This window comes from Linderina pennispora (genome assembly GCF_002104995.1).
Source record: "Linderina pennispora strain ATCC 12442 chromosome Unknown DL89scaffold_1, whole genome shotgun sequence".
NCBI lineage: Eukaryota > Fungi > Kickxellomycota > Kickxellomycetes > Kickxellales > Kickxellaceae > Linderina > Linderina pennispora.
The window spans coordinates 816,629-843,597 of NW_024468249.1; the positions used below are offsets into that span (position 1 = coordinate 816,629).

At 57.7% G+C, this 26,969-nt stretch overlaps 13 protein-coding genes across 13 annotated transcripts; 8 read left to right on the top strand and 5 right to left on the bottom strand.

Annotated features, from left to right (window-relative positions):
- Positions 1-358: 358 nt before the first annotated feature.
- Positions 359-1,487, top strand: DL89DRAFT_289588 (uncharacterized protein; the record flags this gene model as incomplete). Its single annotated transcript, XM_040889972.1, has 2 exons — positions 359-587; positions 814-1,487. The coding sequence occupies 2 exons, from the start codon at positions 359-361 to the stop codon at positions 1,485-1,487; spliced, it is 903 nt and encodes a 300-aa protein (XP_040747111.1).
- A 121-nt stretch (positions 1,488-1,608) lies between these two features.
- Positions 1,609-4,259, top strand: DL89DRAFT_6163 (uncharacterized protein). Its single transcript, XM_040891877.1, has one exon. The coding sequence runs from the start codon at positions 1,715-1,717 to the stop codon at positions 4,031-4,033; it is 2,319 nt and encodes a 772-aa protein (XP_040747112.1). The 5' UTR covers positions 1,609-1,714; the 3' UTR covers positions 4,034-4,259.
- DL89DRAFT_6172 (uncharacterized protein) lies at positions 4,259-5,712 on the top strand. Its single transcript, XM_040891881.1, has one exon. It carries the CDS (start codon positions 4,485-4,487, stop codon positions 5,625-5,627), a length of 1,143 nt encoding a protein of 380 aa, XP_040747113.1. The 5' UTR covers positions 4,259-4,484; the 3' UTR covers positions 5,628-5,712.
- Positions 5,713-5,885: 173 nt separating this feature from the next.
- DL89DRAFT_273603 (SAICAR synthase-like protein) lies at positions 5,886-7,372 on the top strand (the record flags this gene model as incomplete). The annotated part of the gene is made up of 3 exons (XM_040889083.1): positions 5,886-6,011; positions 6,193-6,981; positions 7,043-7,372. 3 exons carry the CDS (start codon positions 5,886-5,888, stop codon positions 7,370-7,372), a joined length of 1,245 nt encoding a protein of 414 aa, XP_040747114.1.
- Positions 7,373-9,035: 1,663 nt separating this feature from the next.
- Positions 9,036-12,443, top strand: DL89DRAFT_6298 (uncharacterized protein). Its single transcript, XM_040891896.1, has 2 exons — positions 9,036-9,352; positions 9,702-12,443. The coding sequence occupies exons 1-2, from the start codon at positions 9,244-9,246 to the stop codon at positions 12,251-12,253; spliced, it is 2,661 nt and encodes an 886-aa protein (XP_040747115.1). The 5' UTR covers positions 9,036-9,243; the 3' UTR covers positions 12,254-12,443.
- A 643-nt stretch (positions 12,444-13,086) lies between these two features.
- Positions 13,087-13,771, bottom strand: DL89DRAFT_289591 (uncharacterized protein; the record flags this gene model as incomplete). The annotated part of the gene is made up of 2 exons (XM_040889973.1): positions 13,087-13,122; positions 13,154-13,771. 2 exons carry the CDS (start codon positions 13,769-13,771, stop codon positions 13,087-13,089), a joined length of 654 nt encoding a protein of 217 aa, XP_040747116.1.
- A 143-nt stretch (positions 13,772-13,914) lies between these two features.
- DL89DRAFT_289592 (uncharacterized protein) lies at positions 13,915-14,967 on the bottom strand (the record flags this gene model as incomplete). Its single annotated transcript, XM_040889974.1, has 4 exons — positions 13,915-14,247; positions 14,288-14,444; positions 14,491-14,594; positions 14,638-14,967. 4 exons carry the CDS (start codon positions 14,965-14,967, stop codon positions 13,915-13,917), a joined length of 924 nt encoding a protein of 307 aa, XP_040747117.1.
- A 782-nt stretch (positions 14,968-15,749) lies between these two features.
- On the top strand, positions 15,750-17,567 carry DL89DRAFT_319591 (LIM-domain-containing protein; the record flags this gene model as incomplete). The annotated part of the gene is made up of 5 exons (XM_040891140.1): positions 15,750-15,880; positions 15,973-16,020; positions 16,118-16,211; positions 16,380-16,569; positions 16,610-17,567. Exons 1-5 carry the CDS (start codon positions 15,815-15,817, stop codon positions 17,565-17,567), a joined length of 1,356 nt encoding a protein of 451 aa, XP_040747118.1. The 5' UTR covers positions 15,750-15,814.
- A 539-nt stretch (positions 17,568-18,106) lies between these two features.
- DL89DRAFT_289595 (signal peptidase 22 kDa subunit) lies at positions 18,107-18,688 on the bottom strand (the record flags this gene model as incomplete). The annotated part of the gene is made up of 1 exon (XM_040889975.1): positions 18,107-18,688. The coding sequence occupies one exon, from the start codon at positions 18,686-18,688 to the stop codon at positions 18,107-18,109; it is 582 nt and encodes a 193-aa protein (XP_040747119.1).
- A 239-nt stretch (positions 18,689-18,927) lies between these two features.
- On the top strand, positions 18,928-19,267 carry DL89DRAFT_263916 (uncharacterized protein). The gene has a single exon (XM_040886025.1). It carries the CDS (start codon positions 18,952-18,954, stop codon positions 19,234-19,236), a length of 285 nt encoding a protein of 94 aa, XP_040747120.1. The 5' UTR covers positions 18,928-18,951; the 3' UTR covers positions 19,237-19,267.
- Positions 19,032-19,720, bottom strand: DL89DRAFT_6303 (transcription initiation factor IIA, gamma subunit). The gene has a single exon (XM_040891898.1). It carries the CDS (start codon positions 19,577-19,579, stop codon positions 19,253-19,255), a length of 327 nt encoding a protein of 108 aa, XP_040747121.1. The 5' UTR covers positions 19,580-19,720; the 3' UTR covers positions 19,032-19,252.
- A 118-nt stretch (positions 19,721-19,838) lies between these two features.
- Positions 19,839-22,102, bottom strand: DL89DRAFT_319593 (citrate synthase). Its single transcript, XM_040891141.1, has 3 exons — positions 22,042-22,102; positions 21,341-21,403; positions 19,839-21,164 (listed from the first exon to the last, which is right to left on the bottom strand). The coding sequence occupies exons 1-3, from the start codon at positions 22,081-22,083 to the stop codon at positions 19,863-19,865; spliced, it is 1,407 nt and encodes a 468-aa protein (XP_040747122.1). The 5' UTR covers positions 22,084-22,102; the 3' UTR covers positions 19,839-19,862.
- Positions 22,103-23,879: 1,777 nt separating this feature from the next.
- Positions 23,880-26,698, top strand: DL89DRAFT_299518 (HD-domain/PDEase-like protein; the record flags this gene model as incomplete). Its single annotated transcript, XM_040890807.1, has 4 exons — positions 23,880-23,972; positions 24,295-24,630; positions 24,732-25,172; positions 25,262-26,698. Exons 1-4 carry the CDS (start codon positions 23,916-23,918, stop codon positions 26,696-26,698), a joined length of 2,271 nt encoding a protein of 756 aa, XP_040747123.1. The 5' UTR covers positions 23,880-23,915.
- Between the last annotated feature and the right edge of the window lie 271 nt (positions 26,699-26,969).

Genomic DNA, 26,969 nt, shown 5'->3' on the forward strand with positions numbered 1-26,969 from the left:
TCGCACTTGGTGGGAGATATCGAGGCCAGGATGGTTGCCAGCGCAAGCACTTCATGTCTAGCCGAAAGACAAGAAAGCACAAACTTGGCGCAGTTGGCAGAACATTCCATTCAGCCAGGATCGGCAAGTTAAGTGTGTGAAAACAAGAGCAGGCTCTGACGATTTGATTTCCGAGCTTCTTGCTTCTCAAGGCAGGTTATTTTCAGAATTGCTTGGGGTGGCGGGCAGAGCAAGCAGGGAGGGGGAAGTGGGAAAAACGCACAGCCGCGAGCAGGAAACTCCTTTGCTTTCCCTTCACCCTTTTTCTACCGCTCCCCTATTACCTTTTACACCTACTTTCCCTTTCGAACAGCAAATAATGAAGCTTTTTGTACCAGCCATTCTGGTGCTTACTGCGGTGAGCACGACGTTTGCTGAGCAGCAGGGGCATAATCAGCTCGTTAAGCGCGAGCCAGATGTTGCTGGGTTCTTCTCGAGTGTTGGACAGGCCGTGGGCGATTTCTTCGGACACGCGGCTACAGATGATGAGACCACTGCCGCCTCGCCGGCCACGAGCAAGAGCAGTTCCAAGGCACCCGCCACTACTGGTAAGTTGAACAAACAATGGATACAGCTCCGTGGCACTGGAAGGTGATGGAGAGAGGGTCTGGAATGATGTGGGGCGGGACCAGCGGTCCATCTTCCTCCTTTCCTCCCCCGCACTCTTCCATGGAACCAAATTTTCTCAATTCCGCAGGCTATTTTGGGCAATGAGTTCGGAGGATAAATTGCATGATTTCTAAAAAAAACAGAACTTGTGTTTACATACGCTAGCACCCCCAACCACGGCTGCGTCTCCGACCACGGATGATGGCAATGTCACCGATACCAAGGACACAAAGACCAGCAAGACCAAGGACAACGACACCGACAAGACGAAGGCGACATCGACGCCCAAGACAACAGCGGCAACGACCGACACGGACGAGGAGCCGACTGAGAATAATACAGATAATGAAGACGAGGAAGACACGACGCCATCTCCGACCGGCGCAACGTGCTCGAAGGATGGCGAGATCCAATGTGTGGGAACGGGTTCATCCAGCTACCAGAAGTGCGACGGCTCGAACTGGATTGCGCAGACCTGCGGCTCAGGCAATGTGTGTGGGAAGGACGACGCCGGCAAGACGGCATGCATCACCAAGGCGGCGGCGAACCGCGAGAAGTGCTCGGTCAAGGATCAGCAGCGGTGCGTAGGCAGCGGATCGACCAAGTACCAGGAGTGCAATGGCAATGTGTGGGTGGACTCCAAATGCGACTCGGGTTTCTGCATACCCGACGGTAACAAGGTCAAATGCGGGACGAACAGCACCGATGCGACGTCAGTACCCTACCAGATGGTGAGCATGACGGGGTATGTGCCGACGAACACGGCGTCGGGGACCGCTGCGTCGATGGCGTTTGCTGCGGCGGCAGCGTTTGCGATTGCCTTGGTTGCAGGCATCTAGAGGCAATGGGACATTAGGTGCTTTCTTTCTTTCTCTTTCCTTCGTGCTACATTCGTGATTCGTTCAACAAGTCAGACATGGAAATCGTTAGCTACACACAGGCTCTGGCCCGCACAGGCCAACTGGACTGGCAGGCAGCAGCTGAGCATGTATGCTAACTTTTTGCTTCTTTTTGTCTTTCGGAATTGGCACTATTTCAGCTTTTTATTTTTATTTTTCTGCATTCAATGTTTGGCTCAGGCAGAAAGAAGCCCAGCGCCGAGCGCACCAATAGACGAGACGACCCTTTCACAGCGCTGTACAGCAAGCACTCCAAGCCGTCGACGCCATCGACGACAACTGGCAGTGGCAGCTCGCGGTCAGCGGTTCGGCAGCACCGGGCGTTCCTGCCGAGCAGTCTACGACGCAGCGCGCAACCAACGGTCGAGTTGGTGACGCCAGCGCCCGATGTGGAGCTGACGCGGGCATCGGAGATTGTGCGGCCAGTGCTGGGCATGACAGGCGAGCTGGCATCGCTGCAGTCACTCAGACAAACCCAGGCCGAGCACCAGCCAGCGCCCAGCGACCCCGCCGCCAGCGTGCGGTCATTGGCAGCAAGCGACAGCGACAGCGACGGGTACCAGGACGAGCGCGACATTCCGTTCCGCACCAACGCCGTTGAGATCGCAACGCAGGATGACAAGGGCGAGCTGGCGTTTCTGGCGCACCACGAGCCCTGGCTTGGTGAGCTCGAGCGCTCCCGGCTTATCCTCCCGCAGCTGGCCGGCCGCCTGCAGCCCACCACACACACCAGCGTCCTGCCTGACCGGCTGCTGGCGCCGCCCGAAATGCCCTCGCAAGTGTACGACGAGCTCGAGGCCATCTGCGACTTCAACCAGGCAGCGCGCGAGCGGCCCGGTGGCGCTATGGGCGAATTCGCCGGTGAGCATCTGCGGAGGATCGTCCGGCAGCTGCTGGCAGAAATCGACGTCGACGAGGCCGCCGGGTGGGACGGCGTCGTGTATGATCTGGCGGTAGGTGCGGTGGGCAGCGTGCGGCCGGACGTGCGGCACGGCGATAATATGGACTTGCGGCGGTACGTGCGCATCAAGCGCATTCCGGGTGGGGTGCCCGGCGACAGCCAGTACATCGCCGGGCTGGTGTTTACCAAGAGCCTGGCCCACCGCCGCATGCCGCGCATATACTCGTCCCCCCGCATCATGCTTCTGGCGTTGCCGCTCGAGCATGCGGCTCCCTCCCGCTACGTGTCGTTTGACGCAGAGCTGCGCGTGCAGCAGGGCTTTGCCGAAAAGCTGGTCCAGCGCATTGTAGGTGCCGGACCCGATGTGGTGCTGGCCGAGAAACCCGTGCCACGCAACATCCTCGAGGCCCTGATGCGCAACCGCGTAGCCGTCGTCGCGGGCGTTAAACGCAGCGTCCTGCGCGCCATCGCCCGCTGCACCGGCGCCGAGATCGTCACGTCGATGGATAAGTTTAGCGGCCGCCCGCGCATCGGCACCTGCCGCGAAATGGTCGCGCAAACATACCAGCACCCGTCGCTGCCACAGGTCCGCAAGTCGTTTGTGTTCCTGGACGGCTGTGAGCCGAGCCGCGGCGGAACCATTGTGTTGCGCGGCGAGTCGTTTGAGCGCCTGGCAGATATCAAGCAGGTGGTGGATCTGGCCGTGTGCTTCGCATACAGCCTCCATCTGGAGACCGCCTTGCTGGTCAACGAGTTTGCGCTGGCGGTGCCTGGCCAGTACAACGTAGTATCCAGTGATCCAGGCAACTCGCTGGCAGCAGCGGCATTGGCCGAGTATAATGTGGTGCTGTCCTCATCGCCATCTGTGCGGATTCCGCCGCCGCACGTGCTGGAGCGAATGCGCGACGGGGAGCGGGCGCTGAGCGAGCTGACCGAGCGGTTCCGCGAGCTGTCGGCAGGCGGCCCATCTGACGATGCTGTGCATGCGGCGACTGGCGTGGCCTTCCTTGTGTCGCGGCAGCAGAGCGCGGCCAGCACGAGCCGCATGCGCCAGCAGTACGCCAGCGAGATGGCGCTGCATGAGGGCGTGGTGCGCGAGGGCGAGCACTTCCTGGACGCTAACCCGCAGGCCGTGTCGCTGTGGGACTACCAGAGCATCGTGGTTTCATATATGGTCACATGTCGCCGTCACGACCACCTGGTGTGTGCTGGTCCGCAGCCCCACGCCATCTCCTTTTACGGCCGCACTGACGTGACCCTAGGGCAATATCTGGAGGAGATGTGTTTCGATCTGAACTACGACTGCCCTGGCAGCAGCCGCACATGCACCCACCCCATGTACGAGCACCGCCGCAGCTACATCCACCACAATGGCCGCATTGATGTCACCATGGACGAGCACCCGAGCCCGATCGAGCGCCTAAGCGATATCATATTGATGTGGGGCAGCTGCCGCATCTGCCACAGCCGCACGCCGGTCTCCAAAATGTCCGACGAAGCCTGGCGCTACTCGTTCGGCAAGTACCTAGAGACAACCTTCTACAATGCCTGTCTTTTGCCGCGCGCCAGCATCTGTGGACCATGATGTGCATCACGACTACGTGCGGTGCTTTGCATTGCGCCATATGGTGGTGCGCTTCGAATATGCACCATTGGCGCTCTGGCGCATGGCTGTGCCCACCATCCCGCTGTTTTTTGATGTCGAAGTCAGCATCCGCCTCAAGGAGCGCGAGGCGGCTGAGCTGCGTACCCGCCTGGATGCCTACTATGCGTCGCTGCGTGGCTGCCTCGAGGCCTTCCCCATGGACATGGTGTATGACGATAGGCTTGATGAATGCAAGGCCTATCATTGAGGGTCTGCGCGATCGCGCCCACACCGAGCACGTGTACTTCCGCCAGTCGCTCGAGCAGACCATCCGCAACAGCCATCCGGCCGACACTCCTGGTGGTTGTGGTAGTCTACGAGCAGCTGCAGACCAAGGTGGTCGAATGGAACCTGCAGTTCTCGGACCTCGCCCAGGTATTCATCCAGCTCGATGCCCGCTCAGCAGCCGTCAAGCGCACCGGTTCCAACTGAAGGCCAGGTGCCTGAGACTGTCGACGAAATGCACCAGGACGCCGAGAGTCCGCAGTTTGCAATGCCGGTTCTGGGCGAGTCGCCGGTGGAAGAAAGCCACATGGCAGGGCCCTACACAGTGTCGCGCCTGCACCGCCGCCTGTCAATGCAGATGATGCGCCGTGAGCGCGAGCGCCAGGAGCGCCAGATCGAGCGTGCCCGCAGGAACCTTGTGGAGGCTGCAGGCTTTGGCCGCACCCGGGCGCCCCGGAGCGCCCTGAAAAATGCACTGCAGAAACCTGAGCCGGAGCGCGCTCACGCTGACGAAATTGCGCGCACCCCGGCCGAGTTCCCGGAGCTCAAGGACCAGAAGGCCAAACCCAAAGAGGCGCTCAAAGAGACACAGAAAGAGCCGCAGAAAGAGCCGCCATCGCGCATCCCTGCATACCGCGCTCCACCAGCCGCCCGCGCCGCCAACGTCCGCCCGCTCTCGAGCTTCGGCCGCCCGCCGCCCGCCAACAACTCAAGCATCCCACGGGCCCCCCGCGCCCGCCCGACATCCCCACCTGGCTCAACTGCTGATTCGTCCAAGCCCAATGTGTTTCTGCGGCTGGCGCGGCGGCTGAACCGGGCCAAGGACGTGCAGCCAGCACCAGCGCTCGGCACAATGCCGCGTAAAATGAATCTTCTGCTGCCAGCTGCCGCCCAGTACATGCAGCATCCGAGGCGTCCTGCTATGCCGCAGGTGCAGGTGTTCCGGGCGCGTCCCACTGATGCACCAATGCGTCGCCATTCGCACGTGGAGGATGATTTCGTAATACTGGACCATGATGCAGCTGACGAGCAGCCGGCGAGGCGCCGGGCCGCGACGGTTGCTAGGCCGCCGCTTAATGGTCGGTATGGGAACGTGCAGCCCTTGAGGCAGCCGGAGCCGCCGGCACGCGCTTCTAGCATTATTCCGAGCATTACACGGAGACTCGGTCTGGGGTTCCCGTTCGGTCAGCGCCCAACCGACAATCGGTCTACTGCATCCATGGATATAGGTCGGTCAGAGCGCGCACCGATCCCTGAGGCCTTCGAAGCAGTTCACGTGTCTAGCAGCTCGTCCTTCGATTTCGATTGACTCGAGCTCCGACAGCGACTCAGCCATCGACGATCACCTGGACCGCCGCCGCCTGAGCTACCGCTCCACCCACTCAGCTAACCCTCTGGCCTCGCCGCAGGTCGATCTGATCATGAGCTCGCCGGTCCCTGCCAAGCGCCGCCCAACCTCGCCCGACTCCGACGGCAACCTCAGCCTGCTGGACACCGACCTGCGTCCACGTACTCGAATCCAACCGCCGCCGCATCTCCACCCACCAGCACCACGACTCGTCCACTGATGAAGACGACACACACCAGCCCTGACCTGCATTTCGGCGAGAGCGACGCCGGCAGCGACTCTGAGAATATCACTGCCATGACTGAGCAGGATGCTGAGAACGCCGCCGCATATCTAGAGTCCGTTGTGCGGGCATCTGGCACCCAGCAGCCCCCGCCATTACCCAAAGTTCCAGACATCCGCTTTGGCCGCCGACCAGGGCTCCATTGACACATCGGCGGTTCCGGTGCCGCAGGAAAACCTGACCACCATCTGGAAGACGATCTCTGGGCTGATCTCGGCGCCCGGCAACCAGCAGCTGTTCCAGATCGGCCTTGACCTCAAGTACCCGCTGGAATCGACCGAGCATGTGATCGCTGGGTCCCCAATCATTGTGCGCGAGTCCGAGCCCAGCTCCATCATCGCCTTCACCCTGATGGCCAGCGAGTACCGCACCGAGCTGCACAAGGTCCTGGAGCCCGCTGTCCCGCCCACTGCCACTCCCGACGGCAACTCGCCGGGCTCCCCCAGCAGCCCACCGTCTGTGCGCTCGCCACGCAACGAGTTCGCGCGGACAACACCGGCCGAGCATGCCCAGGAACTAATTGAATACGCAATGCTCCATGCACCCCTATCGCACTTGAAATTGCAGTTCACCAGCCTGGTCCGCACATTATTCAAATGCAAGGTGATGTTTGCGCCGCAGTTCGACGGGCTGCGGCGGTGCAGCGGTTGTGAGGACAGCTACATTGAGTCACTGGCCCGCTGCGCTACCTATGATGCACAAGGGGGCAAGTCGGGCAGCGCCTTTCTGGAGACCCGCGACAAGCGCTTTATTATCAAGCAGGTACCCAAGGCCGAGATGGATGCGTTTGAGAAGCTCGCGCCCTTCTATTTCGAGCACATGTACCGCACATACCGGGATGTCATGCACACCCTACTTGCCAAGATCTTTGGTGTCTGCCGCATCTCCTACCGCAATGCCGCCACCGGCAAGTCCATGAAAATGAACGTCGTCATTATGGAGAATCTCTTCTACCAGCGCACATGCTCGCGTGTCTTCGATCTCAAGGGCTCGGAGCGCAACCGCATGGTCGACGAGACCGAGGGCGCGTCAGTCTTCCAGGACCAAAACCTGCTCCGGCTTATCCGCGAAAACCCCATCTTGCATCCGCCAGCTCACCAAGCAGCACCTGCATGATGCCATCTGGAACGACACGCTGTTTCTGTCCAAAATGAACGTCATGGACTACTCGCTGTTGGTCGGCTTTGACGAGTCTTCGAACCAGCTAGTCGTCGGCATCGTCGACTTTATCCGCACCTTCACTTGGGACAAGAAGCTCGAGAGCTGGGTCAAGGAGTCTGGCATATTGGGCGGTGGCGGCGGCAAGGGCCCCACCATTGTGTCCCCCAAGCAGTACAAGAATAGGTTCCGCGAAGCCATGGAACGCTATTTCCTGATGGCCCCTGACAAGTTCTTTGTCCTGCCCGCCGAAGACGAGGACTAAGCAGATCAGCACACGCATTTTTACTTGCAATAATATCATGCTGTCTCTGTTTCAACCCTCCCCTCCTTGCTAGACATGCAGGGCAATGTGGATGCACATACCTCTCTGCAGAATGTGCCTCCGAGACATCCACCATGCTGTGTGACTCTGCTCGATGCTCCCTTTTTCTTTAATTGGACATTCCCATGGACCAAGACATGTACAGCATTTCCCATCTATTGCCCGCCATGCTGGGGAGGGGAGCGCCTCCGCGCAAGTAACACCGACTGGGACTACTGCGGGGAGGCAAGTTCAGAGCAAACAAAGCTGCACACCAGTGTACCTGACGTGCACAGCACACAGGAAAGATGAATACCGGACATGCTTCTTCCCAGATTTCACCCACACAGCAGCGCCGTGCCTAATGGCCGGGGGATACAACTCCTGAAATCCCAGCATGCGATAATGCTACATTCCCCTCGATCACTCCCAGGTGCAAGTGCGGTTGTAAAACACGCTGGACCCTACATTGACACTGGCCCCTTTTCGTAAACATCCTTATATTTCTCGCCGATGTTCCTCTCTCTGGCATCTTTGTTTCATTCGAGATACTCTCTTAATACGCCCTAAATATCCTACACTCTTCTACTTCCCCTCTCTCATTACCCTTTCCCCTCCTTTTTCGCACACTTCTCGACCCACTCACCCTTTCTCCACCTCAAAGCGCATATTAATATATCTCCTCAAGATAGACATTTTGGCCTGGTCTCTTTTTCTCGCCTTCTTCTTTCTTTCGCTTTCGTACCTAGACAAATAGGTTATTGAGCATCAACCATTTTTAGACTATCTCTCGCTCCTTGCACCAAACTCAAACCAGACAACCTACCCAAATATTTCTGCTAAAAACTCGCAACCATGCGGCTCTTTAATCGCAAAGGCAAGGGCGCACACAGCCAGGGATCGCCGAAGCCGCCGCAGCCGCCGCAGCCTCCGTCGCCGCTCAGCTACGCACCAGCCGCACACCTCTTCGTTCCAGCAGCCGGCCGAGCCCTTCAAGCCATTGCCTACGCTTGACGTAAACCTTGAATTGTCAGATCTGCCCTCGGCCAGCATCGTATTTGACCAGCCAAGCCAGCCAGCCACGCAACCCGACCCGGCTCCCGAGCAATCACTGGCAGAACTCAGTGCGCTGGCCACAATGCAGCAAGCGCCGTCGCGCAAAAACACTGTTCAGTCGGACTATGATTTTTTGCTAAATATCGAAGAGTCCCTGGATCCGATTGACCCGAAGGCTATGCTGGAGATGCAGCTACGGGAGCAGTTTGGACGGCCCCACTCGAATACCATTGGGTCGTCAAATGATGGTGGAGGCTACCAGGTTGCCATGACGCCAGCGGAGCCTCCAAGCCAGTTTGCCCGGGAACCCGCGCAGCCACGCCCGCTGGTGCATCCATTGGTGCAGGCGCAGGCGCAGCCGATGATGCAAGTGCAGGCGCGCGTCCAGCCCATGGTCTCCCCGCCCGCCGCGCACAAGCCGGTTGCAGTATCGGCGGCAGCAGCCATGGCACAGCATGCGACCATGGTATCTGGGAACAACGCCATGGAGGCGACGGATGTGATTGAGCGGCAGTTTGCCATTTCCCGCAGCTCCCGCGGCTCCCGCGGCTCTAGCAGCCCGACGTCCAGCGATGAAGAGGCAATGGTGACGCTTACAAAGCAGGCGACCACTATGACATTGACCAGCAGCAAGCCAGAGCCATCCAGCGATCCGAACCGCAAGATAACCGACCGGGCGGCTAATATTCAGCGCATGCGCGAGGCCAGCGCAATGGGCAAGAATATGGCATTTGGCATGATTCATACTGGGAACGGTGCCGGCGGGTTCGGGGGAAATGCTGGATGACCAGAATGACTCAGTGCCGCTGGGCGGCCTGAGGCGTGCGGCCGGCACGACGACTAGCCAGCAGTCCGGCAGTTCCGCGGCCATGATACCCCAGCAAGGTAAGTAATTTGCGCCGCCCACTGAATGCAACGCTTCTGTATGTTGACCAAAAGGTGCATATCTGCTTGGCCCACATGCTCCTCCAGTCATATTTCACTATCGCTTTCCTCCGTGTCTTATTTCTTTATCTGCCTATCAACCCATGTGGGATATTCTGGGCGTTCTACTCACTGCTCTCCGATTAAATGTCTCCCATTGGGCCTCTTGCAGATGGAGATTGTGGAGACTGCTCGCATTTGATATCACTGGAACTTGCCCCTGCCCTGCAATGACCGACGGTACTGTGCGATATCTGATAAAAATGCGACACTAAACATTCCCCCCTCGCTGGGTGTCTAATCTATATAGCATATGGTGCGCCCACTCAGACCCACAGCACAGAGCCCGGCCATATAAAGATGCTGAGGCAGCAGCAAATGCAGCAGCTCGCGCTCCAGTTCAATCCCCAGCCCGTCGCCAACTCGCAATCGCTTACCAACCAGATGCAGTTGCACCCGTCAATGCAGCACCCGGCCCTGCTCAGCATGCCTCTCAACCACCCCCACATGACTGCACAGATGAACATGTACCATGCACAACAAACTGTGATGGCTGCCCAAGGCCAGTTTCTGCCGCACCAGCAGTCCCAAAAAGCATCGCCTACCTCCCAAAAATCGCATCGCCAGCCAGCGGTCGATCGGCTGTCTCAAACTGAATCGCAGCAGGTGCCGGTAGAGCAGGGCTTGGAGCAACTGTCGGAAGCGAAGCCGACCGAGGAATGCGAGTCCCAGTCACTGGCATCGGCATCAGCGCAGGACCAACAGCAGCTGCCGCTATCTGGTCCACAAACGCCTCGGCAGATGTCCCAGCAGCTCCCACACCAGGTTCTTATGCAGCAGCAGCAGATGCTGATGGCGGCAGCAGCGGGAAACCCAATGGTCGGCAGTCGGGCGTACCCAGGTACTCCGAATATGACCCCTGGGCGCCAGCTTCCAAACACGATTCTCACGCCCCAAATGCAGTCCTCGCCGATTTCGCCCATGTACAATGCCCGGACCCCAATAGGCCCGCACATGGTTTTGATGAACAGCAACGGCCAGCGTGTCAACGGCAGCAGCAGCACAAGCGCGCTCTACAATAACGTCGGCTTGGCGCAGATGGCCAGCATGATGGAGCACCCTGGCAAGCTGTCCCAGCAGCTCCAGCAGCAGCATATGCAGCAGTTTTACGCACAGAACGGAATCCCAATGGGCATTCATCAGCCCGGCGGCCCCCAGTTTGCCCAGTCGCCAGTGATTCAGGGTGACCCACGTACAATGCAGCTCAACGGGATGATGGGCCAGGTCGGTGTTGGTCCCAATGGCACTCCGGTGTTTGCACCCAAGACCCCGAACATAACGCCAGCGACTAACCACCAGTCATTGATGAGCTTCATTCCGAACCTGCCAATGACGGCCAAGGGCTCGATGGCCAAGAACCCGCTCATGCGCGATCTCAGCAAGATGAAGCGGTTCTCAACCAGCGATTACGCTACCCGCCCGACCCTTCTTGCCGAGGCTGATTCGCGCAAGGTCGCCAAAAAGGCGATTCCCGGGCTTGGCGGCAGCTCCAGTCACAGCTTCCAGCCCGACATTGCCCAGGCGCAGAAGCAGCTTCTGTACTTGCAGCAGCAGCTCCAGATCCAGCAGCAGCAGCTCCAAGGCCAAATGGAGCCGCAGACCCCACCATCGCAGCCGCAGCAGACCCCACCATCGCAGTCGCAGCAGACGCCGCGCCAGCAGCACCAGCGCGAGCCCAACCGTGGCGGCCGCCACGACACGCCCAACCAGGGCTCGCCCTCCTGCCACGCCCTTCAAAAGAACCACGGCAGACTGAGTGTCTCCTCGTCGACTTCATACATTGATTCCGAGCGCTATACCTCGAAGGGTGGTGAGCACCGCGGGCACACTAGACGCCCGCATGGAGGCAACGCTCACCGGCACCCGACGTACTCCAGCGAGTACGACGAGGCCGATCGCCACAGACAGCGCGAGTTCCGCCAGCGCACCTCCCCGTACCAGTCCAAGCCGCGCAAGCTCCTCGCTCGTGCGCGTCGCAGAAGCCAGCACAATGATGACTACTACGACTACTACGACTACGATGACGAGGAGCCCTACCGCAGCGACTACTACGATGAGTACGATGATCGTGAATATGACGCCCACCACTATGACGAGCGCGATGACAACTACCGCAGCAGACGCGGCGGCAACCATCGCAGATACCAGGATCGCCCGCCGACGTCAAGGCGCGGGCGCGAACGCGAGGCGCGTGCTGGAAACCGCCACCGTGTGCCCTCGCAGGAGAGAGCCGGTGGCAGGGACGAGGTCCCAGGCCCAGTGAAGCGCATCATCGGCGAGCTTGAGGATCCGCGCGACAAGAAGGGCTCCGGTCGCGGCGAGCGCAGGCACCACCGCCAGGAGTATGCCTTGGAGTCGGATGATTCGGAGCCGGAGAGAAAAGGCAAGGCGAAGACCAAATCCAAGGCGAAGGCCAAGGAAACGACTAAGGAAAAAGCCAAAGCCAAAACAAATGCAGCTGCCAAAACGAGTATCGACAGCACTAAGACTAGGTCGCCGCTGCTCCGCGCTATGGCCAGTATAAAAAGGTCCCGCTCTGGCTCAGGATCCCCCAGGTCTGCTGCGTCTCTATCGCCCGCAAGCATCTGCAAGTCAGTTTTTAGCAGCGCCTCGAGCACGCGCAAGGACGCCGACGCCGACGCCGACGGTGTGGACAAGGACGAGCAAGAGTCAGATGATGATAGCGAGAGTGATGATGCGGAGACCAACAGCACTCCGAGTACCAAGGCCGGGTCCCGGAACAGATCGCTTGAAGAACGCTGGCGCCCCCAAGAAGCCGCGACCCATCTCGATGGTCACTGAGTGGACTGAGAGTGTACGCAAGCCCTTGCCTACACCGACCCCGCCGGGCAGAAAAGTCAGCTGCGCTTCAAAGTCTGCCGTTGTGGCAATATAGAAATGTCACCACATATTTATTGCATAGTTAAATTACCAGTTTACGTTTTACATCATCTGCATTCCACTACACTCAAATATACAATACACACACCAGCATGCTTGTACACACACCACAGCTACATGACCACATAAAAACATTATTAAGCTGCCAAGAGGATGGACAGAGCAGAATATTGAATTATATTGAAGAAATACTATTGCAGTGCATCACTTGGATACTAAACATCCCTTCACTCAGGAAAGCTTTTGTTTGTGTCGTGGACATCACAATAGACTGCCTGTATCGCACTGCTCCCTCCTAAAACCTCCACACAAACACCATGAGTGCTGCTCGAAGATACTGGCACTGACTGCACGGTGCGCATGTTTGGAAATACGAAACCTCGAGAGACTAATGTGATAATATGTTCTGCTTCCACTGCTGATAGTCCGCATACAACGCAGTCGATTTGTAGTCGCGGTCCTGGATCATCGACACAATTCCAATTCGAGGCTGCTTGGCTGGCTTCTTCGATGTAGGTTTGCGCACTGTCTTCCTAACAGGTACTACCGGTGCTTTTGCTGATCGGACGGATGACGCCCTTGCTGCTCTAGCTGGCTGTTTTCTGACAGGTGGTGGCGGCGTGGCGGCTGCGGATGGTGCAGTAGCCCGACGCCTACTCCTTGTCTGCAATGCAGACTGCGTTGCCTCTTCCTCTACCAACGGCCGGACTGAGTTCTGGTTCGTTTGGGTTGCGTCAATACTGCCGAATCAGCCGGTGGTTCCACAGCTGCTGCCCGCTTCTTCGTAGGCGCTCTCGCTACTGCCTTAGCCATAGCTCCCCCGCCCGCCGCAATCTCCTGCAGCGTCTTTTTCCCGTAGTCCTCCATCTTTTTCTGCACGCCCGCAAACACCGTCGGCTTAATCCCTGCCAAGCTCAACAATTTCGTCTTGGCCACCACCCGCTTTTTCATATGTTTGCACGCTAGCGCGAAAGCCGCAGCAACATACACAGACCCGGACCAGTCCATGCTGCGTCTGGCAGCCGCCGGCATAGTCGCACCTAGTGTTTCTTTGAATTCGTCGAGCAGCTGGCGCGCATACGGGATGACGCCCTCGGGCGGGCCAAACTGCACGTCGAGCTCCTCCAATGTGATGTTTTTGATCAGGCCTAGGGCAGCGCGCGCCTCCTGCACTGATGCCTGGTATATGGGCAGGCTTACAGATGATATGGTGCTGGCAGCAACCTGGTTGAACTCGATTGAGAGCTTTTCGCAGGCCAGCTGGATGGCAATGGTTTCGCGGCATAGCGTGAAGGAGCTGTTACGGGAGGTGCGCACGCGCTGAGTGATCATGTCGTAGAACTGGAGGGCCTTGGGAGCGATCCCCGGCTGGCCATCGAGCTGCAGACTCTTCAGCCGCTCGGCCAGGATAATAGACATTGTGCAGGTAGAATAGAGCAAGGGAAGAAATTAACCAGATAGCGTTTGTGCTGCCCCAGATCAGCGGGCTGTTTCCTCGTCACAATGCCGATAAACGTGGGCAAGACACACTTATAGGACATCTATTGCGATCACATTACAACCTACTCCAGCCCAAGGATCCAGTATATCGTTGCCAGGACCAGAATAGTGAGTGGCTGCCAGCTGATAAAGTAGCGCATGTACTCGAGCGCTGTGACATAGACGATCTCCTGCTTGTCCCACGGGTTCTGCTTGAATGTCTCAAGATCGACCTTTTCACGGCAGAACGGGCAGATGTCGCGCTTGCCAACCACACACCACCCGCGGATGCAGCTGGCGTGGAACTCGTGTCCGCACTCCAGTCTATGTGTCGGCTCCGCAATGACATTGACACCTGGTCCAGCATTCGAGCCAGACGACAGATCCGAATCACTAAACAGCATGCCATGGTCGCTCTCATCGCTGAACGAGTCCAGCACCGCACACACAACAGACGTGCTTCGGCAGAGTCTTTGTTGGAAGACTTGCCATGCTCGAGTATCCCAGAGTCGCAGCCATCTTGTCTGTGCACAGCGTGACCAGATCGCGACTCATCAAGCCGAAATACAGCCCGTAGAACACGGTGGTCATGCTCATTTGGATGAAAAAGTCGCTGTCAGGTGTAGCGCGGGATGACGTCAAAGAAACAAAACATGAACAAGATCCCGCCCAGAAACGACACCGCATACGATGCCTTGTTGATGAAGGCAAACCACTGGTACACGTTGCGCGGGGTGCTCGGATGCAATGGCTCACGCGTCGCCTTGTACAAAACATAAATGTTGGCGATGGCGTAGACAAGCCACATAGGCAATGAACCGGTAGTAGCCGGACCCCAGCGCAAAGTAGGGCGGAATCAGGCAGATCGAGGCGATGCTGACGAGCCGGTACGACCGCGGGTGCCGTCTCCGCCAGAATGCTACGGTCTGCGGTAGCGAGGCCATGGCGACAACCAGAATCAGAAACATGATCAGGTGCATGCCCTCGTGGCCCTTGTGCTTGTCGTTGAACTTTTCTCGTCGGACAATATAGTCAATCTCCTCGGGCGACAGCGAGCGGCCCGGGAACATCGATGTGGCCATGGCGCGCAGCTTTGAGTTGTAGGCGTCGGCGTCTGGCTGTGCTGTGGTCGACATTATGTGAATTCAAAAATTCAAAGTACAAAGAGATGGAAAAAATGAGGAAAAGAAAATTCAGAATGGGCACCTAACAGAAGAGGAAAAGCTGCGGTGGTGGTGAAACAGCAGGCTTGGCACTAGGCTGTAGCCCTGCGTGATCACCGATAGGGCCCTGGGGATCTAGCGGGTCGCCAGCTTGACTGCAAACACATGGTCCTGGTGCGTTGTGGCGACAATTGACGAGCCGTTTTGTCTGGAGATGGTCACGCGTGTCAACGACTTGATGTTCGGGTCGACGATGCTTACCAGGCGCGCGGCATCCTTCATCAGCCCCGACAGAACAAATGTCTCGTCTGAATTGTACTGCAGGCCTGACTGGCGGATGATCTCGCCGTCGTCAGCCCGGATCATGACGGCGCCGGTGCTGCCGTTGATGGCGCAGATGCTATCGAAGGTCGTCTTGAGATGGTCCTACAGCTGGTACGCGTTTGTCGATCAGCAAGTGTGATCGGGAATCGCGATCGGGAGATGCAAGCGACACGCGTGTCTTTGTCAGCAACCACCGGCGGCCGGTAATTGTTTTGCTGCGTCAGCACCCTTACCATTGCGCTGCGGTTATAGAGAGGGAGTGGCGAAATGCGAAACGAAGAAAACACCCATCGGATTTTGGGCGAATTATGTCTTGCGCTAAGGCCCTGCCAAAATGCGCTGCATCTTTGTGGGTTGTGCGCGGTCGACATCATCGGCTATAACCGGGCCAGCCCGCTTGGCGGAGGTTGTTTTTCTGCCTTTCTTTTTAGTTCAGCTCGCTTCGTTTTTTTTCGCTATTATTTTTTCCTGCTGTTCATAAGAAATTCAACCCGAAATGGTCGTCTTTGGCGAAGCTCCAAAATGCCCTCGGTGCAGCAAAAGCGTGTATGCTGCAGAGGAGGTAAATAGAGGCCGAAATTGCCCAGACAGTGAGCGCCATTCCAGCCAAAATAAGAAAGTCGACTTTAGCCGCTAAACGCTTTGGTCTTTTAGGTTATCGGCCCCGACGGCCCCTGGCACCGGTCCTGCTTCAAGTGTAAGGTAACATATCAACGAGGCACACGCAAGTTCAAACAACCACCCTGCAGGTCAGCAGCCTCCAAATGGCCACACGTTCTAACAGCCACGGGCAATGTAGGAATGCCAGCGGCGACTGGACTCGACGACGATGACAGAGCACGAGCACGAAGTGTATTGCAGGACGTGTCACTCGCGCATGTTCAGGCCTGGAGGTAAGAGCCACGAGCCTCTATACTGCGACGCGCTCAGCGAAGAAATATACTGAAACAGGACAATGCGTGCATGCACTGACAATGCATGGGAAGCATTGTGTGTAGAGGGGCATTCCCTGTGGCCTTGTATTAATACCAGCGCTTTGTTTTGTCTTTCTCTTCCTGTAGCGCGCAATGCGATCTCAGGCGCCGCTGCGGCTCCACCGCCGCCAGTCAATGCACGCCCGGTCGCTCAGTATGCCGAGTCGCCACAGAACACCCGAGTCGATTCGCGCGACCAGCAAGCACCGGCGCTGCCCCAGCGCAGCATTGCAACAGTCAGCAGCAGCTACCGAGACCAGACAGCACCGGAGGCGCCGTCCCGGGCCAGCGTGTATTCGTCCGGCATCATATACCAGCCAGCCGCCGCAGATACCACCCCGGACAACGCCATCGCGCAGCAGCGTGACGGTGGGCGGATACAAGCACGTGGGCGACATCTCGCCGTCAAGCGTGTTCAGCTCGGGGCGGCCGCGGTTCAATGTGGCAGCCAACAAGGACATCTGCCCGCGGTGCAGCAAGCAGATCTACCACGCCGAGAAGGTCGTTGGCCCCCGGGGCCCATGGCACAAGGCGTGCTTCCGATGCAAGCGCTGCAGCACGTCGCTGAGCTCGGCCACGGTGACAGAGCACGACGGCGAAGCGTTCTGCCGCAACTGCTACACGAAGCTGTTCAGCCCGCGCGGCTACAACATCGGCGGGTCCACCGAGACTGTAAGCGAGGCCGGGATTACGCGGTCCCGCGCCACGTCCAGCTCCACCGACCACTCGCAGTCCCCGACTCGCAGCAGCCGCGCCGCCAGCAATGCTGTGCCGCCAATGCCCCTGGTGTCGCCATACTCGGCCAGCCCTCCGCGGCAGCACATGCACAGCGGCAGCCTCGACGGTGGATCGCGCGGCCCGGCGCTCGGCTCATACAACACCAGCACTATTAGTGCGGCATCGGCGGCTGCGGCTGCGGCTGCGGCAGTGGCATCGTCGGTGGGCCCGCCGTCGCCGGTGCAGACCGCGCCTCGGCCCGGCTCGTCGCGGGGCGGGCTGTATGGGCGCGCATACCAGCCCAAGAAAATGGCGTTCAACGTGCCAGCCGACATCTGCCCGCGATGCAACGACCGCATCTACGCAGCCGAGGCCGGCGTTGCTGCTGGCCGCAAGTACCACAAGAAGTGCATCCGCTGCAGACTCTGCAACACAACCATCAGCTCGCTGCAGCTGACCGAACGCGATGGCGAGATCTACTGCCGCCAGTGCTACGCGAAGCACTTTGGCCCAAAGGGATTCCGCCCGACGCTGGGCCCGGCAATTAACGACTACTAGCTTGTCCCGTGTTCCTCAATGTCCATTTTATCGCTTCAAGCATTAGGGTCGGGAGAGATAACGAGCCAAAAATCCTCCTTTTGGTATCGCCCTAGCCGTCTGGCACATGCCGGAGCAGGATAGGAAATGCAGCTGATAACGCGAGGCACAAGGAGCACCCAGGAGGGCCTGTGCGCTAGATAAGGCGCAAGTGAATTTGCTGGAGGTCACTCCGGCCAGCTCCTGTGGACGATCCGGCTACCCCGCCTGTCACACCCAGCCAGTGACTTTGCGGCGACCGTGCCTGTGCGTGGAATTAGCAGCCGTGGAACTTTGGCCTTTTTGGGCTGGGCGGCAGAAGCCCCCAGCGCGCCTTCTGTGGTCCCGGTTCTCCGTTTGCCGAAGACTAGAGGCTGCCACCGCCGCTCTTATTTATCCGCCAGAATATTCCGACCTGCCCGCAGCTCCCGGGTTGCACCGGCCCCCGTTACGCGTGTCCTGTTACGCTCAGCAGTTCCTGCTAGTCCGTCATTGGATCGTATTTATTGACTGCAAACACCTCAGACCTTCTTGCCCCTCTTTGTCTTTGCCTTCTCCTTGGCGCTGTCCTTGACCACCGGGCGCGGGATACTGAATGGGATGCTCACAACCTCCTTGTCATACATAATGCCAAGGTACGGCACCGGGTTAATGTGCAGCGTCAGGTTCGCTCCCTCCACGCCCTCGAACGTCTGCTTCATGTTTCTCAGCGTGTACTTGTTGTGGTGCTTCCGCAGCCGCAGCTTCGCCTGCCGCGTGTTCCGGATGATCCTGTCCCACACCACCACGCGGTTCGTCGAGTAATCGGCGCTCTCAAAGTCCGCCGTGATATACGCAAACAGCAGCTTCGTGTTCCAGTTGAACATCGACGACAGGTCCGCATCAAGGTCAAACGTCAGCCGCGCAAACTCCGACTTGCGCGCTGTCCGGTCAAACTGGTCCACCACGCGGCCCTTGGCGTTCTGCACCGAATGCAGCGTCACGCTGTGCGTCGGCGACGACGGAATGAACGGCGTCGTCAGCGAAATCAGCACCGCCAACACCATCAGCGTCGACATTGCGAACGACGTTATGCTGCTGAGCCGCTGAAAGATGTTGTACATTTTAAAGTAACGGTGTTTCAATTGCAAAAAAGGAAGAAAGTGAAGCTGAAATTGCTTGACAATTGAACAGCAGCTTGGGCACACAATAAAAAAGACCATGCTGGCTTGCTGGGCAGGCTCCATTGGCTGCTGCTGCTGCACTTGCCCCCGCCACACCGTCCCATATTAACGAGAAACGCCCACGTCACAAATCGGAAACCGCTGTGCTGGCTTCACGGCTGCCCAACCCGACAGCTTAAAGCATATCGGCATATTCGCACCTAATGGACACAGCACGGCACACCGACACGCTATATTCTGCGCACGTCAGCGGCATTGGCCGCGTACTAGTACCCCACCCGCCGCAGCCGCAGCCGCACCCTGCTGAACCGCCAAAGACAACAAGACCGCTGCCTCCGCTTGGCAAGCCCTGGTGGAAACGCCTGTTCGTCGATGCCATGCTCATCCCCTTTGTCCAGGGCTTCACGCTGAGCATCGCCACGCAATGGGCCCGCCACTGGCGACGCATCGGCGGCCTGGTGGGCGTGATCCGGCGGCGACTTCAATAGCTTTATTTTAATACATTTAGACTTCTCCTGGACGCCTAGCATTGCACGCAACAATCTTCACCTTGTTACAGCTCGCCGTGTCGTGCTCAAACTTGAATGTCGGGTCCTTGATTATGAACGTCCAGACATCGTCGCAGAACCGGTATGTGCTGAGGTGCCCCTTCAGCATCGCCTTGGCCTTGACCTTGTTGGCCAGGGCCTCAGAGATGCTCTTGTCGTATTGCTCCAGCACCTGTATTGCCAGCTGTGGCGTAATGTGTCCAGCCTGGATCAGCTCATCCAGAGAGTCTGTCAGGGCCATGCCGAGAGTGCTGGTGCGATAGAGCTCGTAGTATGAAGGCATTTCTGAGATGCGAGCGCAAAAACGTAGCCGTTTAGCAATGAAAAAAGCGAAAAAAAGTGGAGGAAAGGTGTGCTCTCGCGCCTTTTATACCTCTCCCTGCCCCACCTGCCCTTTAACCCCATCACCATGATTGGCGCCATCAGACGGCATATGGGATGCAGTAGCGTGACCCTTTGCACGTGTGCTTTGATAGTGTCATCATAGCATTGCGAGTTTAGAGCGGAAAATATTGGGAAATATCGTTGAAGGTGTGTACAGAAGAAGAGTGTTACTTTTGGAGCGCTTACTTCTCGAACATCTTGCGGATGGACTCGGTGGTCAGCGACTTGGGGCGCTCGATCGACAGACCGAGGGCGCGGTCCCAGATGAGCTGGGCCAGGACACCGTAGGCGCGCGACACACCGAACAGGACAGTGTAGAAGTCCTGCTCGACAAGGCCGTAGTGACGGAGGAGGACACCCGAGTGGGCATCGACGTTGGGCCACGGGTTCTTGGTCTTGCCGTGCTCGGTCAGGACTCCCGGAACAACCTTGTACATGGCCGACACGGTCTTGAACAGGTTGTCGTTGGGCAGGTGCTTGAGCGCAAACTCGCGCTGGGCCATGTAGCGCGGATCGGTCTTGCGCAGCACGGCGTGCCCGTAGCCAGGCACGACGCGGCCCGAGTTCAGGGTCTTCCAGCAGTAGTCGCGGATCTGGTCCTCGGTCGGGGTCTCAGTGCCCAGGGCGGTGGTCATGTCAAGGATCCAGCGGAGGACCTCCTGGTTGGCAAGGCCGTGCAGCGGACCGGCGAGGCCGTTGAGACCAGCAGCGAACGACAGGTACGGGTCGGACAGGGCAGAGCCGACAAGATGGGTGGTGTGAGCCGAGACATTGCCGCCCTCGTGGTCAGAGTGGATGACGAGGTACATGCGCATCAGATCGGCAAACTCCTTGTTCTCCGAGAACCCGAGGAGGTTGGCAAAGTTCTGCGAGTAGTCAACCGAGGTGTCGATGGCGCCGTACTTGCCGTCCTTGAAGACATTGCGGTAGATGCGCGAGGCGACGAGCGGCAGCTTGGCCAGCAGGTCGAGCGAGTCCTCGAACACCGGGTCCCAGTAGTCCTTGCGGTTGATGCCGGCGTGGTACGCCTTGGCAAACTTGGACTCATGCTGGAGGGCGTTGACGGCGATCGAGAACTGCGACATCGGGTGCAGTGTGTTGGGGCACCGGTCAATCAGATCCTCGACAAACGACGGCAGGACAGCGCGCGAGTTGAGCTCGTCGGTGACAGACTGGGCCTGGGCCAGGGTCGGGACCTCGCCGGTAAGCAGGAGCCAGAACAGACCCTCGGGGGTGACCTCAGTGGTGCCCTCGGCCTTGGGCAGCGACTCCTGGACCTCGGGGATAGTCATGCCGCGGAAGCGGATACCCTCGCTGGCATCGAGCAGAGAGGTGTCCCAGATCATACCCTTGATGCCGCGCATGCCACCGTAAGCCATGTTGACAGTGGTCTCGCCGAGGACGCGATCGCCGTACTTTTGCTTGACCTCCTTGACCTCAGCGACCTTCTCGGGGATGAGCTCCTGGACACGCTGCTTCAGCGACTACAATATTGCGACAACAGGAAGTCTGGTTAGCTACTTGGTCGGTCTCCCGGGTTCTCCCTACGGGCGGGTGGCAATCCCTCGCCATCGACCGACACTGCCGGTGGCGGTTGGGTCTGAACAGCGATCCGCCGTGTTGACGGGAGTCGCATGAACAAACAGACACCGATACTTACCGAGGTGGACGAGGCGGTGGACTTGAAGCGGGCCAGTGCGGCGATAGCCGGGGCAAGGTTGGCCTACAGTGGAGCGGGAAAAGGGTAAATTAGCCACCAGTGCAATCTTGCAATTCCACAAATCTCTCTTCCCACAAAGTGGAGATCGGGATCCGACGCGCGGCACAGAATAATTCCACGTCGCTGTCAAGGACGCACAATAGCAAGCTGGTTCGTGCGCTCACACGCCCAGCCCGGCCACATAAAGGCGAGTAAGCGAAAGGGCGGAGAAATAGCCAGGCTGGCTCGCGGGTGAGATCGGGACCCGACCCAAGTTTGTAGATCGAGAAGTCGCCCTTCTGCAGCCTCTTCTCCCGACGGACTTGGACCAGCCAACCAGAGCTGCTCCTTACCCATCCGCGCAGCTCTTTATTACAGATGTCCTGCCTTGGGCATGCATGTGCATAAAGACGCGCATAAAGTTGAGCAAGATCCCCTTGGCTGAGAGGAGTCTATAGTCCGTGCAGGCTACCTATCCCCCGCTCACCCCCTGACACAACAGCAGAGGATTCAGCAGTCGCACCTGGTGCTAGAACCACTGCGATTTCGTGCTGGGTGGAAGAGGGAAGAGGTAGGGAAGGAGATACCGCAGGGGCTTCTTGGAGATGAAGAGCGTAGAGGCAAATCAAGGGCAGTGACCGGTGCGCAGCTTTGGTACTTACCGAACGAGCAGAGACGTTGTTGGCAGTGCGCAGAGCGAACATTGTGGCTAATGTGTATAAAAATGAGTTGGGAAGAAGGAGATGAATAACAGCAGAAAAGGAGAACGCAGCTGAATAGGGACGCGGAACGACGGTTCCCTTTTATAAGCGGCTAGCCCTCCTCCACCTCCGTCACGGCCAGTGTGGGTATCGGAGAAAATGGCCTCGAGATAAGGAAATCATAAAGATCGTTTTTGCTTTCATGAGCGAAATTTTGGGGGGGACAGGACGGTGTGTGCGGAGCAGGTGGCAGGCACGCCGCCTCGTCGCTCCCGTTCGGAGACATCTGCGAGCGATAAGACTGGCTGATAATTTCCCTGGCTTGGCTTTATTCCCCGGTCCAGCCGACTTCCACATGCTATCGCTGCTGCTGGCAGCCTCCTGGATGATAGCCAGCCCGCTGCTATCTGCTGCAAATTCACGCCTGTGTATCGTCTGGCGCCGGAGGCCAGTGCGTGTGAAAGGAGGCCACCGGGCGGGCCGCTATAGTGCTACGCCCAACCAGTGTGAAATGCTGTCAGGGTCTGCTACGTGGCAGGGAGGCAGAGGCCCCAGTGTGAGATTGCGCCAAAAATGAGGCGCCCTTGTTGCTGCTGCTACTACTTGCCCCGTCCAGCAGCCACCGGCGCTGCTTGCGCTTCTTGTTTACCAATGTCCGGGCTGTTCTGGAGGTGTGCAAAGGTCCGGTCCATCCGAAGGCTGTGCAGGCCGCGGGAACACTGGCTTCATGGAATAGGATGCGCGCTTGCTCGGGGACTGCTTGCAGGCCTTTGACGTCAAGCAAAATGGAGCATTTCCATAATTAGGAATCTGTGACAACAGATGCAGTCCGTCTTCAGTGACACCTAGCCGGCTCTAGCCCAGTGAACGCGCCAGGTTCCTGACAAGATTCGTGCCGTTGGGGCAGTGGGTGCTTTGCTAGATATGAACCCTCTCCCCCAGCACCCGCTGGCCTATCCATGGCCGCCTAATTGATCACGGCGATTACCGCTGCCGATTAGTCCCATGCCTTGCCAGTTATTGGTAGGCGGTGTAGAGCTGCCTTTTGCCCCTCCTCTTTACGTGCCACGGTGCCAAGATGGCATGAGTACCCTCCCTCTTGTCGACTGCTTTGTGCATCTGCGAACCTACAAACACTATCGCGCCTGTTCGGTATTGATCTTTCTGCGGCGCTAATCTGCTTATTCAATGAAAGCACTATTGCTTGAGCGGAGAGGCTGCGAGCACCATGAACGTGACGACGCGCTGCCCTCTAGGAAGCCCCCATTGGCGGAGCGGACAGCGCTGATTTCTAAGGCCTTAAGACCCAACAAAGCCTCATTAGTGATCTTCGATCACTTGCATGAGACAGTCTATTGTTCTGAGTGCCCGCTACAAAAGGCTGCTTTGTCTTTGTCAGAGCAGCACCTCCACTACAAGGCAAAGGTGACCGTTGGGCTTTACATAGAGCATAGCTATTGGTGGTGCGTTCGCTCTTTGCACCGAACCCCCGAGAGGCACCAGTGGAGCCGTCGTGAATAGATGGCGTGCCCAAAAGGGTGTTGTTGCGAGACAATTGATGGACTCAAGCACACCGGTGTTGTCCTTTTCATTTTCAAAAACCTCCATCGCTATTTTTCTGGGAAGCTGACAATTGAGATTTTCGGGGATAAAAAGCCAGGAGCGCACAGCCCGGTTCATTCGTTACACACCTCTCTCTCCTTCCCTTCGATTTTTACAGCCCTTATTAATTTTATTTTTCGCACTCTTTCAACTCCCACCCCTTCCTACTACGCTCGCGCTAACCTCTCGTTTATATACTCTATTGGCACGCGGCCAAGTCCTGTTTTTAACACATGCTCTGCTCAAAACAGAACCTCCTGAGCGAGGATGAGCTCGCTACGGTCGAGGAGGTAAGGACTATTAGCAACTTTCTATCCGCCGCAAGAGGCGTTAAGGCGTGCGGAGGTGGCAAGCGGGCCTGGGACTGCACAACAAGCAGCAGGCGTTATCTGAAATATTACCGGCTGCTTGACAGATAAACATGACGCCGCTTACCCCTCCTCTCCTACCCCCACGGCTGGAGAGGCGCTATCGGACGTCACTGACATTGGAGAGAATCGACAGCCCTCAAGCCAACTTGCTTTGAGGTCATTGTTTGCAAAGTGTTACTACAACTGCGGCTGGCAATAATTGCGCTAATTTTCTGCACGTATTGTCTGCTTGCAACATTAGGTTATGACAACGTATTTTGACGAGCAATGGGCTCAGGTGGGCATGGATTTCGATCCATGGAAATACTCGCATGCAGAGAAGCTGGGAATTCTGCTGGGCGTGTTTTCGAAAATGCACGTTTTGCGTGTTCTGGAGCTGACGCCCAGCGAGATGCTCGATTTTTGCCTCGACATCGAAGCACTATACAACGACGTTCCATACCACTCGTTCAACCACGCTATCGATGTGGTCGTGAAGCTGTACTTTGTACTGAACGATTTACAGGCATCGTCCTATTTGGCCTCCTACGATGTCGCAGTCCTGCTAATCAGCGGCCTTTGTCACGACGCTGGTCATGTAAGTAAACAAATAGCCGCCCCTACGGCGCTTCCAGTGTATGATTTGCAGTTCAGAAGAACCCCCTGCTGCTAAACCCTACCTGTGCCTTCTCTTTATAGCCTGGGCTCAACAACCTGTTCCAAAGGAACGCCAACACGAAATACGCACAGAAATACCCGGATGCTATCCTGGAACGGTTCTCTATTGACCTCGCCGTTGAATACGTGGAGAAGCACAAGCTGCTTCGCAATGTGGAAAATGTCCGTGACCCGGTTTACAACGATAACACTGCGACAGAGAGAGATATTGCATCGCGCATGATGCATGGCATGCGCACAGCAATTCTCTACACCGACATGAGCCGGCATTTTGAGGAGGTCGAGGAATGCAAGCTGCTAATCTCGGTGCTCTCCAAGAAAGCCCGCAGGATATCTGGTCACGACCTGCCCCAGGAAGAATGCCCCAACGGGTACTGCGAGCGCCCAGACCATAGCCCTCGCATCAGCGGCACACCAGACTCCAAGCTGCCACCGGTCTCTGGTGCTGCTTCTGAGAGGACAGTAAGCCGTGCCAGGACAACAGGCGCAGTCCCTGCCATCAGACAGGCTGCCCAGGCTGCCAGGCAGTCGCCACGCTTCCGTTCGCCTAGCGAGCCCCCACGCCTATGCTGCCGCTTCTGTCAACCATGCAAAACACAGCTATTAGCATTGCTTCTCGCACAGAGTCCCGACGCCGCATAGAAGACTTGGAACTAACAACACTGCCCACGCCACCAACAACGGCCGGCAAGTCAAAAGAGCCGGGCCAAGATCTGGCAGGGGATGAGCCGCCTTTGCTAACTACAAGCAAGCCGCATATCAAGGTCCGTCGGTCAATCTCAATGTGCGATGCGCTGCTGGACAGCACACAGCGGCAGAGCCTGGTCAACATTCTGCTGCATGCTGTCGATATCTTCAACCCGGTACTACCATGGACAATGTGCAAAAAGTGGTCGGACCTGATGAACATCGAGTCATTCAACCAGGGTGACCTGGAGAAGAATATGGGGCTACCGGTCTCGCCCAACATGGACCGTGACACAACCGACCAACGCCAGGTATCCCTGGACTTTGGCAACATCATCATTCGTCCATTTTTCATTGAGCTCGTGTCGCTGTTTCCCGTGGACGATAAGCTGCTGCTCAGCCTAGACAAGAACCTGAAGGCATGGAGCCGCCTCACGCCTGACAATAAGCACAAAGTCAGCCCCCCGGTTGGTGCCAACAGCGATATGTACTCGTGGCCGTCAGAGTCGCGATCAAAAGCGATTTCACGCACTCACTCGCGAGTGCTGAACGAGGGCAGGCGTCTCAGCATTGCCGCTGGCACAGTGGAAATCCCCCAGAGCCGCTTGGAGATGATTCGCCGCCACTCTCATGAGGGCTTTGAGGCACTGCATCGCCGGATGGTCGGACGACTCTTCTCAAAGCATCTGGAGCGCATCCAAGAGCGCCGCAATGTCTCTTACCAGCGCAGCCTGCTTGATGGCAGCGGCTCATCCCTCGCAGCGAAGCACCGCATCCAGCCGCTATCCACCAGCTTCTCTCCTCGGGTCCATGGGAACCGTGTCTGGAACGAATTCAGCGCCGACATGTTGTCGCCGGTAACTGAAGGTGGCACTGGAGACGAGGCCAGCAACCTAGGAAACGATGCTGAGACAGTCCTTTCTACACTCCCACAGGGCCCGACCACACTGACGCCCTTGCCTATTGAGGCCGAGGAACTCCATAGCATCTATTGGGGTGAGAATACACAACCACAGGACTCGATATCAGCGTACCTAGGGGAGCAGCAAATGGGCTCCAATCCCCGCCCAAAGGCCGACAGCGAGCAGCTGCCAGACTCGGTGGAGCCTGCATCAATATCAGTACTCCCACCGTTTTTGAACGCTTACCAGATCAGCAGCGGCCTAAGCTTTGGTCGCCAGTACCGCAGCTCATCCCTGGACCCGACACTGCTGGCCAGCCTACCGTCAACATATCCTTCGCTTGCTCATCCCACCCACCACTGCGAACAGATCCCGTCTGGGTCGTCCGATGAGCAGTAACCTGTGCTTTAAATTATTGCTAATCCACTCGCCTTACTATACTAGAAATACTCTGCTCATGATACGAACTCGGCTGCTAGTCAGCATGGGTTGACACGTCGATAAGAGCATCACGACGAACCGGTCATTTGAACGTGTTCGGACTGTTGTTAGTGGAATGGTGATCTTGGACATCTCCTGTCTTGATGGTCCGCTCAGTGCAGGCGTTTCAGTGCTGGTTCGCTGCTGCATGCCTCTTGCATGGCCTCTTTGTTGCAGGGATGCTGCCAGA